General features: G+C 41.3%; 1 protein-coding gene across 4 annotated transcripts in view; it reads right to left on the bottom strand.

The window, feature by feature from the left end:
• Positions 1 to 1,730: 1,730 nt before the first annotated feature.
• Positions 1,731 to 16,098, bottom strand: part of LOC135198053 (acetylcholine receptor subunit alpha-like) — a 953,996-nt gene continuing 939,628 nt past the window's right edge. For 2 of the 4 annotated variants that reach the window (XM_064225445.1, XM_064225447.1), the window contains exons 13-14: positions 15,798 to 16,023; positions 1,732 to 4,293 (exon numbers count right to left, since the gene is read on the bottom strand). In XM_064225445.1, coding sequence (XP_064081515.1) covers positions 4,078 to 4,293; positions 15,798 to 16,023 — 442 coding nt within the window. In that variant the 3' untranslated portion in view covers positions 1,732 to 4,077. Of the gene's footprint in view, positions 4,294 to 15,797; positions 16,024 to 16,098 lie in introns of all 4 variants that reach the window. The other 2 variants (XR_010310713.1, XM_064225444.1) reach the window with 2 other exon arrangements.

Here is a 16,098-nt window from a genome sequence, read left to right on the forward strand (position 1 = left end):
ATATATATATATATATATATATATATATATATATATATATATATATATATATGTATATATATATTCCAGGCAGTCCCCAGCTTACGATGGGTTCGGCTTACGACATTCCGAGGTTACAACGCTTTTCAATTATATTTATCAGATATTATTTCCAGGTTTACAATGCATGTTCCAGGGTTACAACACTTACAACGCTGATCTGGCAAAAGAAATAGGACTCCAAAAATGCAAAATAATCAATATTTGAATTTTTTTTATGAAAAATGCCATAAGAATGCAGTTTACATAGTTTTTAATGCACCCAAAGCAATAAAAGTAAGGTTTTCTTTGGATTTTTGACGATGTTCTGGCTTACGACGATTTTCGGCTTACAACTTGTCTCAAGAACGGAACCCCTGTCGTAACCCGTGGACTGCCTGTATGTATGTATATATATATATATATATATATATATATATATATATATATATATATATATATATATATATATATATACCCAGATGGGATCTTTCTCTCTTGTCCTGCATTGATCATCATGCAAAGATCTGACTCTCAAGAGAGTCTCCTGTTGCCCTCGGCTTCTTTGAAAAGAGTTGGGGAGCTTCATGGCCTGAGTTATGATAAGAATACCAGGGGTTGGGTGTCTGTGGCTTTTGAATTTGTCACAGAATTCGTGACTAAGATCAAGAATCCGTCAGTGCATGATGACAGATTTGCCTAGTTTTCCATTCCCTCACTGAATGATTTTGTGGACAATGATCCACAAGAGCTCTTCCTTTGTCTTATCAAAGCACTACGATGCTATCTGAAAAGGACTCGTCACCTAATGCCTAGATGCCGCAGACTTTTTGTTAGCACTGGTCAGTCCATAAGGGAAGTGTCTGAGAACACAATTTCATTCTGGTTGTATGAGACAATTAAATAGGCTTACTCCTCTCTTGATAGTTCTGTCACCGAGTCTGTGCAGACTAGAGCACATGACATCAGACTGGTGTATGTTCCTCTCTGGCTTTTAAGAAAACTTGTCTCTTCATAGAATTTTAAATGTTGGTTCTTGGTTATGTCAATCCACATTCACTTCCTTTTACCTACAGAATGTTGCCCACAGGTCTCTGGACATTTTTTCCATAGGCCTGGTGGTGGCTGCCCAAGAAGTTATGTAATTCACCTGGTGCCCCTGGTGGGGCAGTTTGTATCTTACCGAAAATGATTGTGTGGAAGAGAAAATGAGTGAGTTGGCTGGCCTCTTTCTTTCTCTTTGTTCCTTTCTTCTTCCTACTGGCGGGTCGAAGAATATGCTGGAACTGGTCTGATACAGGTGAGTAAGGTGGTCATACTGGTGGTGGTTTTTACGTTGTGATTATAAAATCGATATATATATATATATATATATATATATATATATATATATATATATATATATATATATATATATATATATTATTTATAAACACACACACACATATATATATATATATATATTATATATATATATATATATATATATACATATGTTTATATAGTATATAGTGTATACATGCATAAATTTATACAGCAAGGAAGTAAATGCAAAGAGAATACATCTATGATAATGAGAAACCGATCTTTGAATAAAGGTTATATGTGTGTGTGTGTGTATATGTACTATGTCTGTATGTGTATATATATATATATATATATATATATATATATATATATATATATATATATATATATATATATATATATATATATATATATAGTGAATATTAACTAAAATAACATTACAACAGTTTTGAGTCAAAACAATGGTGTAATGAATACAATCTGATTAGTGATGAAGAATTTCTATATTATTTGTAGAACAGATATGTTCAAATGCCCAGTATTTATATACTACAGTAAATTATTAAAATTTACATTCGAGTGGTCTGACTTGCCACAGTTGGGGGCTACATTTGTCAAAACATGGTGTGATAATTTTCCAGTGAACATTTGCAGCTGTACCCAACATTTTAAAATTACATGAAGATCCTTCATATTTAATTTTGGAGCAATTAGGATGGCATAAATAAAGAAATAATAAAGAAAAGCAATCTCAGTTATAAAGATTGAAGATGTTAACTTTTTAGAGCTAAAAATACTGGAATGGCATCTTAAAAGAAAAGTAATTATAGTTCTCATTTCCACATTCTGGTGGCTCCCATTGTCACTGTTACTGCAATGAAGTAACTAATGATATCAAGGTACTTCAAATACATAACTGCTCAGTATTTACCAGACACGATAAAAAATAAAAGACTGGTAACTATAACATGACTTATCTACCCAATGTGCAACTGGACTCCGTTCGTGAATTTTCATTTAAACTTAATGAATTTGCAGCTAAGAACACATCTTAAAGAAATCAATATGTTAAAGTTTTAATGATAAAGTTTTAATGAATGAGTAAATCACTAAGCTTGATATGGTATTCAATTTCAACATAAGTCAAATAAAAACCTGAATGTCTGCACTTTAAAACCCTTAAAATAACAATAATATATTACTTACACGATATGCTATTCACTTCTTTTATAAACAATACTAACTTTTAGTGACACATTGTAGAGATGAAAAACTAAAAAGTATAGTATAGCATACCATAATATATTCACCAGGAAAAAGTGATGACAAAATCTTGAAAGTCACTGCTTGTATTTTCTTGTACTCTTTTGTTAATTTAGCGAGAAGGCTGATACAAAACATGCATTAAGCACATTTTTAACTGCTAACACTGCAAAAGTACAGAGGAAAAAATGTGAAATTCACCAAATGTGGTAAACTACCACTTGAAATGTCAATTTTCAGTATATCTTTTCAAGAGTATCCAAATTCTGGGAACTGTTGTATTCAGTAAGGTTTTACCACAAATGGAAGGTTACACAAGTATTTTCTGAAATAACGCACATTTCTCTTAAAAGATTAATGAGGCTGAGCTACATGTATAGAATGCCTTTTATCCCACATTATATACTGTATATGACTAATGGATTGTGCTTCTTTTCAAAAGCACTATACTGTATTTTGATGATAAGGTTGATATGAACACATTTCTATAAAAATACTGTACTCCACAAGGCAAGGCAACTACCATGCAATGAATGTTTGACCTTTCCATTTTATAGCATTTTTTCAATGTGGAGTCAACTGAAATCCTTTCGAAACCCAAAGATGAAATTTCTCCATTCTCATACCGAGCTTTGAAATTTCATAAGGAATAAAAATTCATACGCTAGGACAAGGTCAAGCATTCCTTACATGGCCTTTGTATTTCCATAGATCTAGCGAGTGTGAACAGTACATTACACATAATTCATTATGATTTCCAAAACAGTACTATCTGTTTCAGCCAGTAATAAAGCCTTACAAAATACAACTCCCTTTCTTTAACAAATCTTTACCACATACTGATTTATACAAAGTTGAATCAGTTGAGCAAAACTATTTCAATTTCCCAAGAGCAAAATTATAAAAGCAATATGATTGAAATTCCAGTGCCAGCGCAATGCCAAACACTTCCAACCCAGTTAGACCTATTTTGCTGCAATACATTTAAAAGTATTGCCAACATTGAGCTTTATATCGTTGTGGTCTATTAACCTGTTCACAAATAGAACCATAATGAACAATTTCAAACCAAATATTTTATTATGGAGTCATTATCTCACTTTGCAACATATGACTAATGTTCAAGTTGTTTCAACCACTTCATTTTCCACTGCTCCAAGCATCAATTCTTTCAAAGATAAAATATCAAAGTATAATTCTGTGATTATCTTTCATAAACTATCATATGGATGTTATGGCATCAAGCCACCAAGCTTTTATAATGAACACCATTAATAGCACTATTTACTGGGAAGCCACAATTTACCTTGTACTAAGAGTGATGGGGTTGTGGTCCTCAATTGGTTGATAATTGTAGTAAGGAGCATTAGCTGGTTTCATAAACTTTGGTTAGGAATTTGCTATTTAGAAGTGGCTGTTAGCAACTGTTATGTTACATATACTGCACCACACATCAGACCATAATCTTTCAGTTCAGCATCACTCAGGTCATTGCTGATTCTGTGAGGCAGCTTTGCTCTGAGGTATTCCATCTTTCCCAACTGCTATGATCTCGGAGAGCTTCACATCAATTGGTAGTCTGTCATCATACAGGGTTGGTGCCTGAAGGATAATGCCTGCTGTACCAACTAAAACAGCTAGAGTGAAAATCCACAGAAACAATCTATCCAGCACCATTGCAACATATTTCCAGTCTTCTTTCACCTGAAAAGCAAGAATATCATTGGCTTTCATTTTATCAACAATGGCATGGATCTGATTAAACACGAAAATAACTACTACAGAAATAACTTACTTAAATCCATAAAGCCAGATATGATTTACATGACGTGAGAAATTCCATTACGACGGATGCGTCAGAACTATCTGCACAGAAAATTTGATTACCTTGGCAGTGAGTCGACTACTAGAATTTTTTTACAGTTTTGCAACTTTTTTTATGGATACTTTATCAAGAATATGGGACAAGATAGGCTGCTGCTTGATGGTTCGTTCACCTTTCTGACCATGTGCTGATCTTAGCGCAGTTTTATCATTAGTAACACTGAGAAATAGATTCTATTGAAAATGACAGCAATGAGTGACAAAACAGGATAAGAATACTGGTCCATGATCAAATGGTGAATGATATAGGAAAATATGAATAGGGAAAATATAACAAAGATTACTGTAATAAGATATCTTGAATATACATACCGTGAATAATGAGAGAAGAAAAAATAAGTATGCTGGGAGAGGTTACCAGACAAGGTGCCACAGGTGATACAGTCTGAGGGTATACTAATACGAGGTCTAAATGGGTAATTAAGAAAACAAGAACTGGTTTTGGAAAAGAAAGAAAAAAATGGGCGATGTCATACTGGAATCTGCTACAGTTAAGGATAAAAGTTCTTAACGTGATGTTTAAGAAACCAGGAGAGACGCCAGCATTATGGATTATGTAATTTTATTATGATGAGAGTAGACAGCATCCCAGGTGTGGTATTGCTTTACACAGCAATAAATGGGGTGGAGTAGGGGGAACTTAAGTTCGCAAAGAGAGAGAGAAAGGAAGATGATAAAAGTTAGGACAAAAGTAAATGTAAAGAAAAAAGGTTAGGAAAATAAAGCATACGTATATGTATTCATGATGCTCACTTTACCCTCCAGAGTATTAAAAGCAGTCTTCGTGAATGAGAAGAGGTTTGCATATATCTACATGTACCTTTTTTCTTTTTATGTAGTGTCCATCATCATCCTTGCTTTTACTTTTCTTTTTCTTCCTCACTAATTATAACGACAAAAAGTCCAGGTGTCCATGCATTTAGTATTTAATTGACTACTTTTTACTATAAAATGTATACAATGTAAAAGTATATATTGGAATTATTTATGCAAAACAATACACCACTTAAAGAAAGAAAAATGACATGAAATGGACAGACTAAACATATGGAATGCCTGACTGTTTGTCAGTCAGCCTCAGTGTGTGTCTCCTATTATAAGTTTTTTCTGGGTTCGACCTGTGTCGGCCGGTGAAATGTTCCTATAGCACTCATTTCTAGGTATAAATAAAGCTAAATATACCAGAGAAAAAAGCCATATGGAATGCTGGAGTTACTACCCCCAGCTCGCTCACCCTCATAGGGTGTCGGTATAGCACAGGGGCGAGTGGAAGCCACTACCACAGATACTTTGCCAATTAGAAGTCTCCTCTAAAAATCCCTCTCTAGAGAGGTGCCGTTACAATGTCTACCTTCCGCTCGCTACTACTTCTACCTCTGCCAGAAACCTACATTCCTGTAATAGCACTCACCGTGTCTGCACACGCCGTTTTTCGCTGTTCCCAGGAAGTGTTTTGTGCGAAGCATCATGTCTTCTCACGAACAACAAGCTTCTTCATCTAAGTTGAGTATTCCATTTATCGTTTTTTAACATGTTGGGGCACGATGCATCCAATTTTGGCCCTTATTTCAAGTCCTTTTGTCCTTGTGAGCCGGGTATGACGCTCTTTCCATCCACCATTTTGGGTGCATGACTGGCAGCGTGCATGTTTAGCACTTCACTATATAGGCTACTGTTTTCGTATTCTTTTTCATTATCCTCGCTCCCGACGAATTTTGAGAGCCTTATTTTTATGGTTTTATCCTTACGTTATTAGCCTATTATAGGGCCCGTCTCGCTCCTGAAGTATACTGAGGCTTTGTTTTTTATGATTTGTCTTACGTTGTTAGCTTATTAGGGCCTTTTTCGTTATCATCAGTCCCTCAGGAGCGCGTTGGTCTTTTTGTGCGTACGGTTATATGCTTCATTCGTTATGCGCGAGTATTGTGTTTTTGGCATCCTAGGCTAGCCTAGGGGTTTGCCAGTTTATTTTTGGAGGTGAAGATTCCTCTTTCTTTCGCGGTACTCATGCATGTATATTTCTAGTTTAGCTTTCGATTATAGTCAATAATGCACATGATTATATGCACTTTTTGTGATAAAACTACTCAAATACTGTATTGCTATTTGATGAGCTTGGAAGTTCTTCGCGATGTCGTACCCTGGCCTATCCGACCAGACCAAGGCTAGGTTTTGGAGGGTAGACCAGGCGGTCTTTTATATCCCTCCACCCTTAGTGGCTCCTTTTACCACCACCCGACCAGGCAGATATGTTTGCTTGGAGGGTGGTCCAGGACTAGAGAGTCTCTCTTTTGTCATGTTTGTAGGGCCTAGGCCTATCTTACCTGACCAGGTCGGAAGATTCGATTTTGGAGGGTTGAGTTAGGTTCTAAGCGTCCTCTTCGTGACGTCCTTTTAGGAGCCATCATAGCCTACCTGACCGGATCTGTACCGTTTTCAGAGGGTTGCGCTGGAATCTTAGCTGGGCAAGATTTTCTCTCCCACCCCCCACCCTTTTTGCAGTATTTCCAGTAATTCCTCATCAATTATTTTATGAACTGTCTTTGTTGTGTGTAGCCTGGGCCCTTGCCCCTTTAGGATGTCAGTTGGCCTACCGTCTTCTGCCCCCTTTAGTGGTAGGCTAGTTTACGGCTTCTCGAGAAGTGGTTTTCACTGATCGGTTGCTGTGGCCAGGCAATCACGACTCGTCCACTCTCCTCCAGACACTCGCCCCCCCAGGCCCCCCGTTCCTGTCCCAAGGCGTTGCCTTGTTAGCTTGCTGTCCAAGTAATCCTACCGATGAACGACAGCTAGAGCATAGAGCTCGGTCCTGGGGATTAGTCGGAGGAGATTGGGGGATTAGTAGATTATGTATTCTCTGTTGGTATGTCTCCAGGCCTGTGTGTTTTCTGGCGAGGTGTGGTCTACCATCACACCCACCAGGAGGCTATATGCCAGATTTTATGTACCGCGGTTCCACCGCTCTGTTTTCCGTACTTCTCTAATGTTATCGCTGCTTCCCCACTCCAGTGGGGGCAGAACTGGGCTTAGAGCTGCATTTCTAAATGACTTGGAACTGCTACTCATCTCCGGTGCGATCGGACCCAGGCTTAGGTTTTACCTATTTTCCCTGTTCTGCTCGTATCAGGCCAACCCCCACCGATTTTAGCTATTGCGATGACGAGATTATGGATTCCGGAGTAGGCGGAGACATTCAGAGCTTAGTATTAAGAAATTTATTATGTAGCTTCTGTTGGTATGCCTCTGGGCCTGTGTTTATTCCGGCGAAGTGTGGTCTACCATCACATGCGCCAGAATGTATACACCGGAGTTCTACGTACCGTTGTTCCCGCCGCTCTGTTTTCTGTCTTCTATGTTATCGCTGCTGCCCACTCCGGTGGGGGCGGAATTGGGCTCAGAGAATGCGCCTCCAGTTGGTTAGGTTTTGCTACTCTACTCTGGTGCAATCAGACTCAGGCTTAGGTTTTGCCTTGTTTCCCTGTTCTGCTTGTATCAGGCCCTCTCCGCCGATTATAGCTTTGGCGATACCCAAGTATGGATTCCGGAGCAGGCGGAGACATCCAGAACTTTATTAATAACAAGTAAGTTGAAGATTATACTCGATATTACCTTTAGCTGGTTAAGTAACTATTTTAAGTGTACTCATACCGCCGGAATTAACTCCGGCAGCATTATTTGACGATACTCATATATCTTTCCAACTTACAGATGGTTCGATGCCAGGAGGCGGGATGTCCAGCTGTCCTGTACAAGCCGTATGGGCATGAGGTCTGCCGGTCTCATACCAGCTGCGCCATCCACTTGGAGGGAAGCGCGGTCTGGCACCCGGAAGCCTGCACGGTGTGTTACGACCTGGTTAGGATCGTATCAGATGAGTCGGTAGGTAGCATACTCGCCTCATTGTTACTCAGAATTTTATGTTACACATATTGGTTGGAAAAATCCCAGACACTGGGGAACCTGATTTGGTTATTTCTTACAGGTTGATCTGGCGCTCAAGACCTCCTCGATGTCAGCCCTTAAGGCCTGGGTAGGGGGGTTTGGAAGAAACGTGGGAGCCGGCCAACCCTACATGCTGTCGGAGGTGATGTGCGCCCTCCTCTACCCCAACGCCCAGGTTTCAGCAGCAGTACTGGCGGAAGTAGCGGCTCCCATCATAGAGCGAATCCGCCAGGAGACCCAAGCCCCCCCAGAGGACCAAGAGGGCTTGTGTGATATCATGACAGAGGAGGTGGCAGCCATCAGCTTGCACCGAGAGCCTATGGCCACCGAGGAACAGGACAAAGGTAAGGAGGTAAGTGAGGCAGGTAGACGTGGGGCTAATATTCTCTCTTTTAGTCCAACTCCTTCTTCTTCTTCTTCTTCCTTTCAGGGCTTCCCTGGGAAGTCCACTTCCTCTTGGAATAGGTCGGGCTCGGAAATCCCCAAGGTGAAAACCTTGAAGACGAAGTCTCTGCTGAAGGCGGTAGACCCGCCAAGCCTTCCCCGGCAGACTCCGCCGGGTCGTCATTGGCCCCCAAGCCTTCGACTTCCTCGGCCAAAGCTACTCCCCCACCCAAGGAGTCGAAAGCTAAGTCTTCCAAAGCCAGACCAGCAGAGTCTGGCTTCGACCATGAGGCTTTCCTCACTCTTCTCCTGCAGAAGATGAGTGAAGTAGTGGACTCGAGACTTCAATCGATGTCCAATCATCTCGCCTCAGGTCTAGAGACATTGGGACAGTCTATCATGTCTCTGTCCCAGAGATTACAAGCACAGGAGGTATTGGTGACTGGATTCCTCCACTCCGGAAACACACCGCAGTCCTTTGCGGTGCCGGACGCATCCAAGCTTCCGCCATTCGAGAATAGCAACCCATGGTGGTTCGCTCTACATGCCCCGTTTTCAGAGGGCAAGCTTACAATTGAGGTTGCGGAACCCGACCCGTGGAAGACTATGAGTTCTTCCCACAGGGCCTACAATTCCCCTTCCCGGGCTACGCTAGACTAGCCGAGGAAGCGTTGGTCAGGGTAGACAAGGTCCCGAAAGAGAGAGTTATCTACCCTAGGGATCAGGCTCAGTCGGCATGGGTCCGCACCCTCACGGAATGGGAGTGCGTCAACACCAAGTTGACGTCCCACAAAGGTTGCTATACCATGTTTGTAGCGCCGGATGACGTCCCAACTCCACGTCAAAGATTGCAGAATTGACACTGCAAGCCAGAATAGAGGACAAACTTATGCCTCAGCTAAAAGAGACGGAGGCTACCTCTTTACTCTTTCCTGGAAATCTAGTGTTGGGCTGGCACTCCGGCAACGTTTACGGTGGGCAAACTCGACCCGGAGTGTGCCTCCACACAATTCAGTTTGCCTAGAATTCCGGACTCCATGATTAAGGCGGAATTCGAAGCAAGATGCAGGCTGAGCAGGTCAATTAACTCAGTCACCACTGCAGAGTTGACGGCTACTATCTTTGCAGATGAGCCTCTATTCCGGGTCCTGACGAAGTCGCTATTGCAGGCTTTTCAATCGGACCTGTATGATTTTATAGTGGCTAGATGAGCCTGCAGGAAGCATGTCTTTGCTAATGCCTCCATCAGGCATGAGCCGAACACGCTCATAAAGGCGTCGATCTGGGGTGCCAACCTCTTCCCTGAGGACATGGTTAACAGTGTCCTCAGCGAGGCGGCTAGAGCTAACCAGAACCTTCGTGTCTGCTGGGGACTTCCCTTCAAAAGGAAGTTTGAGACCCCTGGACCACAATCCAAAGGTAGGTAGAGGCCTAGGAAGTATCAGCCTTTCCAGACCTCTCAGTCTCAGGCAGTAGTACAGGCAGTTCCTGTCTCCCAGATCAGCAAGCCTTCGACATCTAAGGCACAGCCACAACAGCAGTTTGTTCTGCTGCAGAGTCAACCGACTCAACAGCCTTCGAGTTCGGCTGCCCTTGTAACTTACCCAGCTTTCAACGCCTCCTTTGAAACACAAGGGGCGTTTCGAAGCTTTAATAGACACGCAAGGGGTAGCAGACCCAGAGGTGCTTTCCGGCAGAGAGCTGGCTCTAGAGGCAGAGGAAGTAAGACCTCAACCAGTCAATGAGTCTCTGCAGGTGGGCGGGAGACTGTACCTCTCCCGGGACCATTGGACCTTCAGTATGTGGGCCCACAGCATTGTATCGAAATGTCTGGGGTGGAAATGGAAGAAAGGGCCTCCTCCACCAGTCAGTTTTCATCAGATTCCAACGACAGACCTTCTAGACTATGCCAAAGACCTTCTTCAAAAGAAGGCAATAAAGAAAGTCAGTCACCTGAAATTTCAAGGACGTTTGTTAAGTGTACCGAAGAAGGACTCGGACAAACGAAGAGTGATTCTGGACTTGTCCCGTCTCAACTCATACATTCAATGTGACAAATTCCGCATGCTGACCATCTCGCAGGTGCGGACCTTACTTCCCCGTGGGGTCGTCACCACCTCTATTGATCTTACATATGCTTACTATCATGTACCGATAGCAAGAAACTTCTCTCCATACCTAGGCTTCAAACTAGGAAAACAAGCTTACTCGTTCAGAGTCATGCCGTTCGGGCTCAACATAGCACCCAGAATATTCACCAAACTAGGAGAGCCAGTAGTTCAAGAACTAAGAGCTCAGGGGGTAATGTTAGTAGCTTACCTAGACGACTGGCTCATTTGGGCAACCAACGACGAGGAATGTCGCAAGACAACAGCCAAAGTAATAAAATTCCTAGAATACCTGGGTTTCCAGATAAACAAGGAAAAGTCCTGTCTCATTCCGGCGTCTCGCTTTCAATGGTTGGGAATTCAATGGGACCTAACCACACACAAACTATCTCTTACGCCAAAGAAGTGCAGAGAGATAGCGAAAGCTACGAGACAATTCCTCAAGAACAAATGGGCTTCTCGTCGTACCCAAGAGAGAATCTTAGGTTCACTTCAGTTTGCTTCAATAACAGATGTTCTGTTGAAGCCAGACTGAAGAATATCAATCGCGTTAGGCGGAAAAGAGCCAACAACAAGTTCAGAGACAAAATCTCTTTGATTCCGCCAATATTAAAGAAAAGACTCCACCCATGGACGGAAGTACGGAGTCTTTCCAAATAAGTGCCACTACAATTTCCCCCGCCGTCTCTGATAGTCCACACGGACGCCTCTCTGAGCGGATGGGGGGGCTACTCCCAGTACATAAAGGTTCAAGGAACGTGGTCAAATACATTCCGCCAGTTCCACATCAACATACTAGAGGCAATGGTCATTTTTCTGTCCTTGAAAAGACTAGCTCTGGCCAGGAACATTCATATCAGACTAGTCTCGGACAGCGCAGTGATAGTTCATTGCATAAACAGAGGGGGCTCCAAGTCGAGCCAAATAAATCATGTGATGATTGCAATATTTTCGTTGGCAATGAAACATCATTGGCACCTGTCAGCTACTCACCTGGCAGGAGTACGGAATGTCATTGCAGACTCACTATCCAGAACAACTCCGCTGGAGTCGGAGTGGTCCTTGGACACAAAATCATTCCATTGGATTTGCCAACAAATCCCAGGCCTTCAGGTAGACCTGTTCGCCACGGAGTCCAATCACAAACTTCCGTGTTATGTGGCTCCCTATCTGGATCCTCTGGCTCACTCCATAGATGCGATGTCCATAGACTGGAACAATTGGCAGAAGATTTACCTATTTCCGCCAATAAACCTCTTGCTGAAAGTTCTACACAAACTCAGATCTTTCAGAGGACAGGTAGCATTGGTAGCACCCAACTGGCCGAAGAGCAATTGGTTTCCACTTCTACTAGAGTTGAACTCTGTCCCACACGGATTCCCAACCCAAAACTGACTCAAATAGTACAAACTCGGACTGTGTCAGCTTCCTCAAGAATTCTGAATGCCCTAACTTTATGGACTTCATGAAGTTTGCGGCACAGAAGGGTGCTGGTATTGACCCAATAAACATCCTGCTCGTGGAGTCAGACAAAAGAGAATCAACACTCAGGCAGTATGATTCAGCAGTAAGGAAGCTAGCAATCTTTCTAAAAGAATCAGATGTCTAGAGGATGACTACAAATCTGGCAATTTCATTTTTTTAGAACTCTGTTCGAAAAAGGACTAGCTGCTAGTACCATTACTACGACTAAATCTGCCTTGAGGAAGATATTTCAGTTTGGCTTTAATATTGATTTAACAGATTCGTACTTCTCGTCTATCCCTCGAACATATGCTCTTCTGAGACCGGTGGACCGTCCTCACACGGTCTGCTGGTTTTTAAATGACGTACTCAGGTTGGCTTCAGATACTGATAACGAATCATGCTCATATATAACTCTTCTCAGGAAAACATTATTTTTAATGAGTCTGGCCTCAGGCGCCAGAATATCTGAACTGTCGGCTCTCTCTAGAGAACCAAATCATATTGATTTCCTCCCGTCAGGAGAAGTTCTGCTCTCTCCAGATCGGAAATTCTTAGCAAAGAATGAAGACCCACAAAACAGGTGGTCTCCATGGAAGATTGTCCCTCTCCCACAGGACCCATCATTGTGTCCTATTGTTACAATAAAATCTTATCTGGGCAGAACTTCTAAAAGGTCTTCAGGTCCTCTATTTATTAAAGAAAAAGGGGGAACCATTTCCTTGAAGGCAATCAGACAACAAATTATTTATTTTATTAAACAAGCCAATCGGGATTCAGTCCCTCATGTCCATGATATCCGGGCAGTGGTTACCTCAGTTATTTATTTTCATAATATGAACTTCAAGGATCTTAAAAAATATACGGGTTGGAAATCCCTGACAGTATTTAAACCCCACTATCTGAAAAATCTAGAGGCCCTTAAATATTCGGCAGTGGCAGCAGGGAGCATTGTCTCCCCTGATACGGCCTAGTTATGTAACTCTATATCTGTATTCTATTATTTTGCTATTATTTTTCTTTTGGTACTCACTCTCACCTACCTGCCTCGCTTGTAATCCCTGCCTTTCTGCCTTATGTTCCGGACTGGATTGCTCATCAACCCACTCCTGTACATGTACATAGTTCATTATTATATTTGTTCTTATGTTCATTACCTGTTGTTTTTTCCCAGGATAGTATGGATTTGGTCATATTTGGTGCTTTTTACCATTTGTAATTTGCTATTCTTTCCTTGGTTATTAAAACAATAATTTTAAGAAAATTTTTATTTTCCTTTCATAAAAATTTTTTTGGTTTACCAAGCTTGTATGGCCAATTCTCTGCTACTATTTCACCGGCCGACATAGGTCGAACCCAGAAAAGGGATTTTGACAATGGAAAAATGTATTTCTTGGGGAAGACCTGTGTCGCCCGGTGAACCCATCCCTCTCTTTTCCTTTTTCTCCACCCTTTAGCTGGCCCAAGCTTGGGTGCATATTCCAGGAATGAGGGTTTCTGGCAGAGGTAGTAGTAGTAGTAGTAGCGTGCGGAAGGTAGACTTCTAATTGGCAAAGTGTCTATGGTAGTGGCATCCACTCGCCCCTGTGCTATACTGACACCCTATGAGGGTGAGCGAGCTGGGGGTAGTAACTCCAGCATTCCATATGGATTTTTTCTCTGGTATATTTAGCATTTATTTATACCTAGAAATGAGTGCTATAGGAACATTTCACCGGCCGACACAGGTCTTCCCCCAGAAATAGATTTTTCCTTTGTCAAAATCCCTTAATGAGGGTTATACTCCCCAATAAACTGTCTTTATTACAGAATTTAAAATTAATTTTTTTTCTTAACATATCTCAATAACAGTACTTATTTCAAGGAAAAAATCATCATTGCACATACTAACAGACCCACACACAAGCAGAGGACAGCATGGCCTCCTCCTTTCAATTTCTGACCTGAATCTTACAAGGATGTGGGCAGAGTCCTTGTCTGCATGAGCCAATCAGCAAGCATCATCACAAAACCCATTCCCATTTCCACTTGGGGTCTCTAACTAATAAAACATAGTTATATTACATAATATAAATTCTTACTGATGAAGATTGAAACAGTTTACTTTAGGGATTATTTCAAGAGTCTCTCTTTCTCTCTCTCTTATATAATCCAAATTATATACAGTACACTATCTAATACTGCTACTGTTCAGTACTGTCACATGAAATAAATATACGTAATAGTTTCTGGAAGTGGGCATATTTTGTTCATTGACCCATATCATCCCTATGACATCTTCCTTGATAGATCTCCTAGCAGATTTCATGATCCTGTATGGAGACAAGATGAATAATGTCTTACCGAGGATAAGTAAACAGAAAGTGCTTTAGGTGACTTGCTCCCCTACATTCATTAAGTCAATGATAAATTTGATATTGAAGATTCCAAGAGAACTTCTTCAGACTTTTAGGCAAGGAAGCCTGGATCTGGGACAATAGTTTGCAACCACAGTTTGCTGGTGCCAAGAGAGTATGATTCCATCCAAAGGGCTTAAACCTCACTGACTTACTGCTGCTGCTAAGGTGACCAGAGAGCAACAGTCCTAAAAAGCTTCAGCAGATTTAAATGCCACAGCAAGCCAACAGGGGGTTCATCATCCTCACAATGAAGCAGGTTCCACAAAGCAAGTGGTAGCTGCCTGCCATTAGTCCCAGTAGTGAGAAATAAAAATTGCCAGATATAATAAGGAAGAAACAACGCAGGATGGGATCTAAACAATTGCAATGGTTTTCAATAACCATGTCTTAATGGGCTGCTTTAGGAAACGCAAGACGTGAATGTGAAGAGAAGGTTTAGGAGAAAATATGCCTTTCTTCCTCCCTCCAGTAGAAGTGTTGGATATTGAAGTGTGATTACAGACTACTTGCTTTGTAATATTACTGGAAATCACATTGTTTTTACCAATAAAGGGCTGGATATTATTGTTTCTCTGATCCTCTCCAACTGAAAGGAATCATCAGAATCTGCTATATGATGAAGAGATGAAAAACATAACTGGGCAATGGAATAAAGTGTTTGCTAGCAGCATATTTGCAAGCATTACAGTCTGGGCTGATACTGACCTGATGCTGCAAATACTGTAGTTAAAATAAATCTAGTAATATTAAAAAAGCAGTGTCACTCTACCATCTCCTGGTTACTTGGGTAAATTCCCTGTCAGTTTATTGCTGCCTGGTGATAAAAATAGGCTAGACATGCATCTGTTGCTAATATACATCTTCCCTGTAGGGAGCCTAACCATGAACCAGACTGATACTTATCTGAAATTGACACCAAAATAAAAAGATTTATGTACGAATGAGTCACACATATCAACAGGTATACCTGTATAGAAGATAGTACTTTGGTGTTAATCATACTGTATATATTTTCAACCCTTCTTACCCTCACTGACTCCTCTTCTCTGCGAGTATGCTCAGCAATAAACTTTACACCCTCAAAGGCCTTGATGACTTCTGGACAGTACTGTGTAGAGCCATTTTCACCAGGAACCCTTCCTGGTGATCCAACATTACCATTCAGGCCGACACCTACTCCTAAATCATCCGCTAAAACTGCAGGGCCGTGGATCTTGCATCCACCATTGATGCCTAATGCATCTATATCACGACTGAAAGAGACATTACAGCGTTAATTTCCTGTTTAGAAATACGCACGTATACACAAATCATTCTACTGAGCTATC

Source organism: Macrobrachium nipponense, chromosome 21 (assembly GCF_015104395.2).
Source record: "Macrobrachium nipponense isolate FS-2020 chromosome 21, ASM1510439v2, whole genome shotgun sequence".
In the NCBI taxonomy this organism is placed as follows: Eukaryota; Metazoa; Arthropoda; class Malacostraca; order Decapoda; family Palaemonidae; genus Macrobrachium; species Macrobrachium nipponense.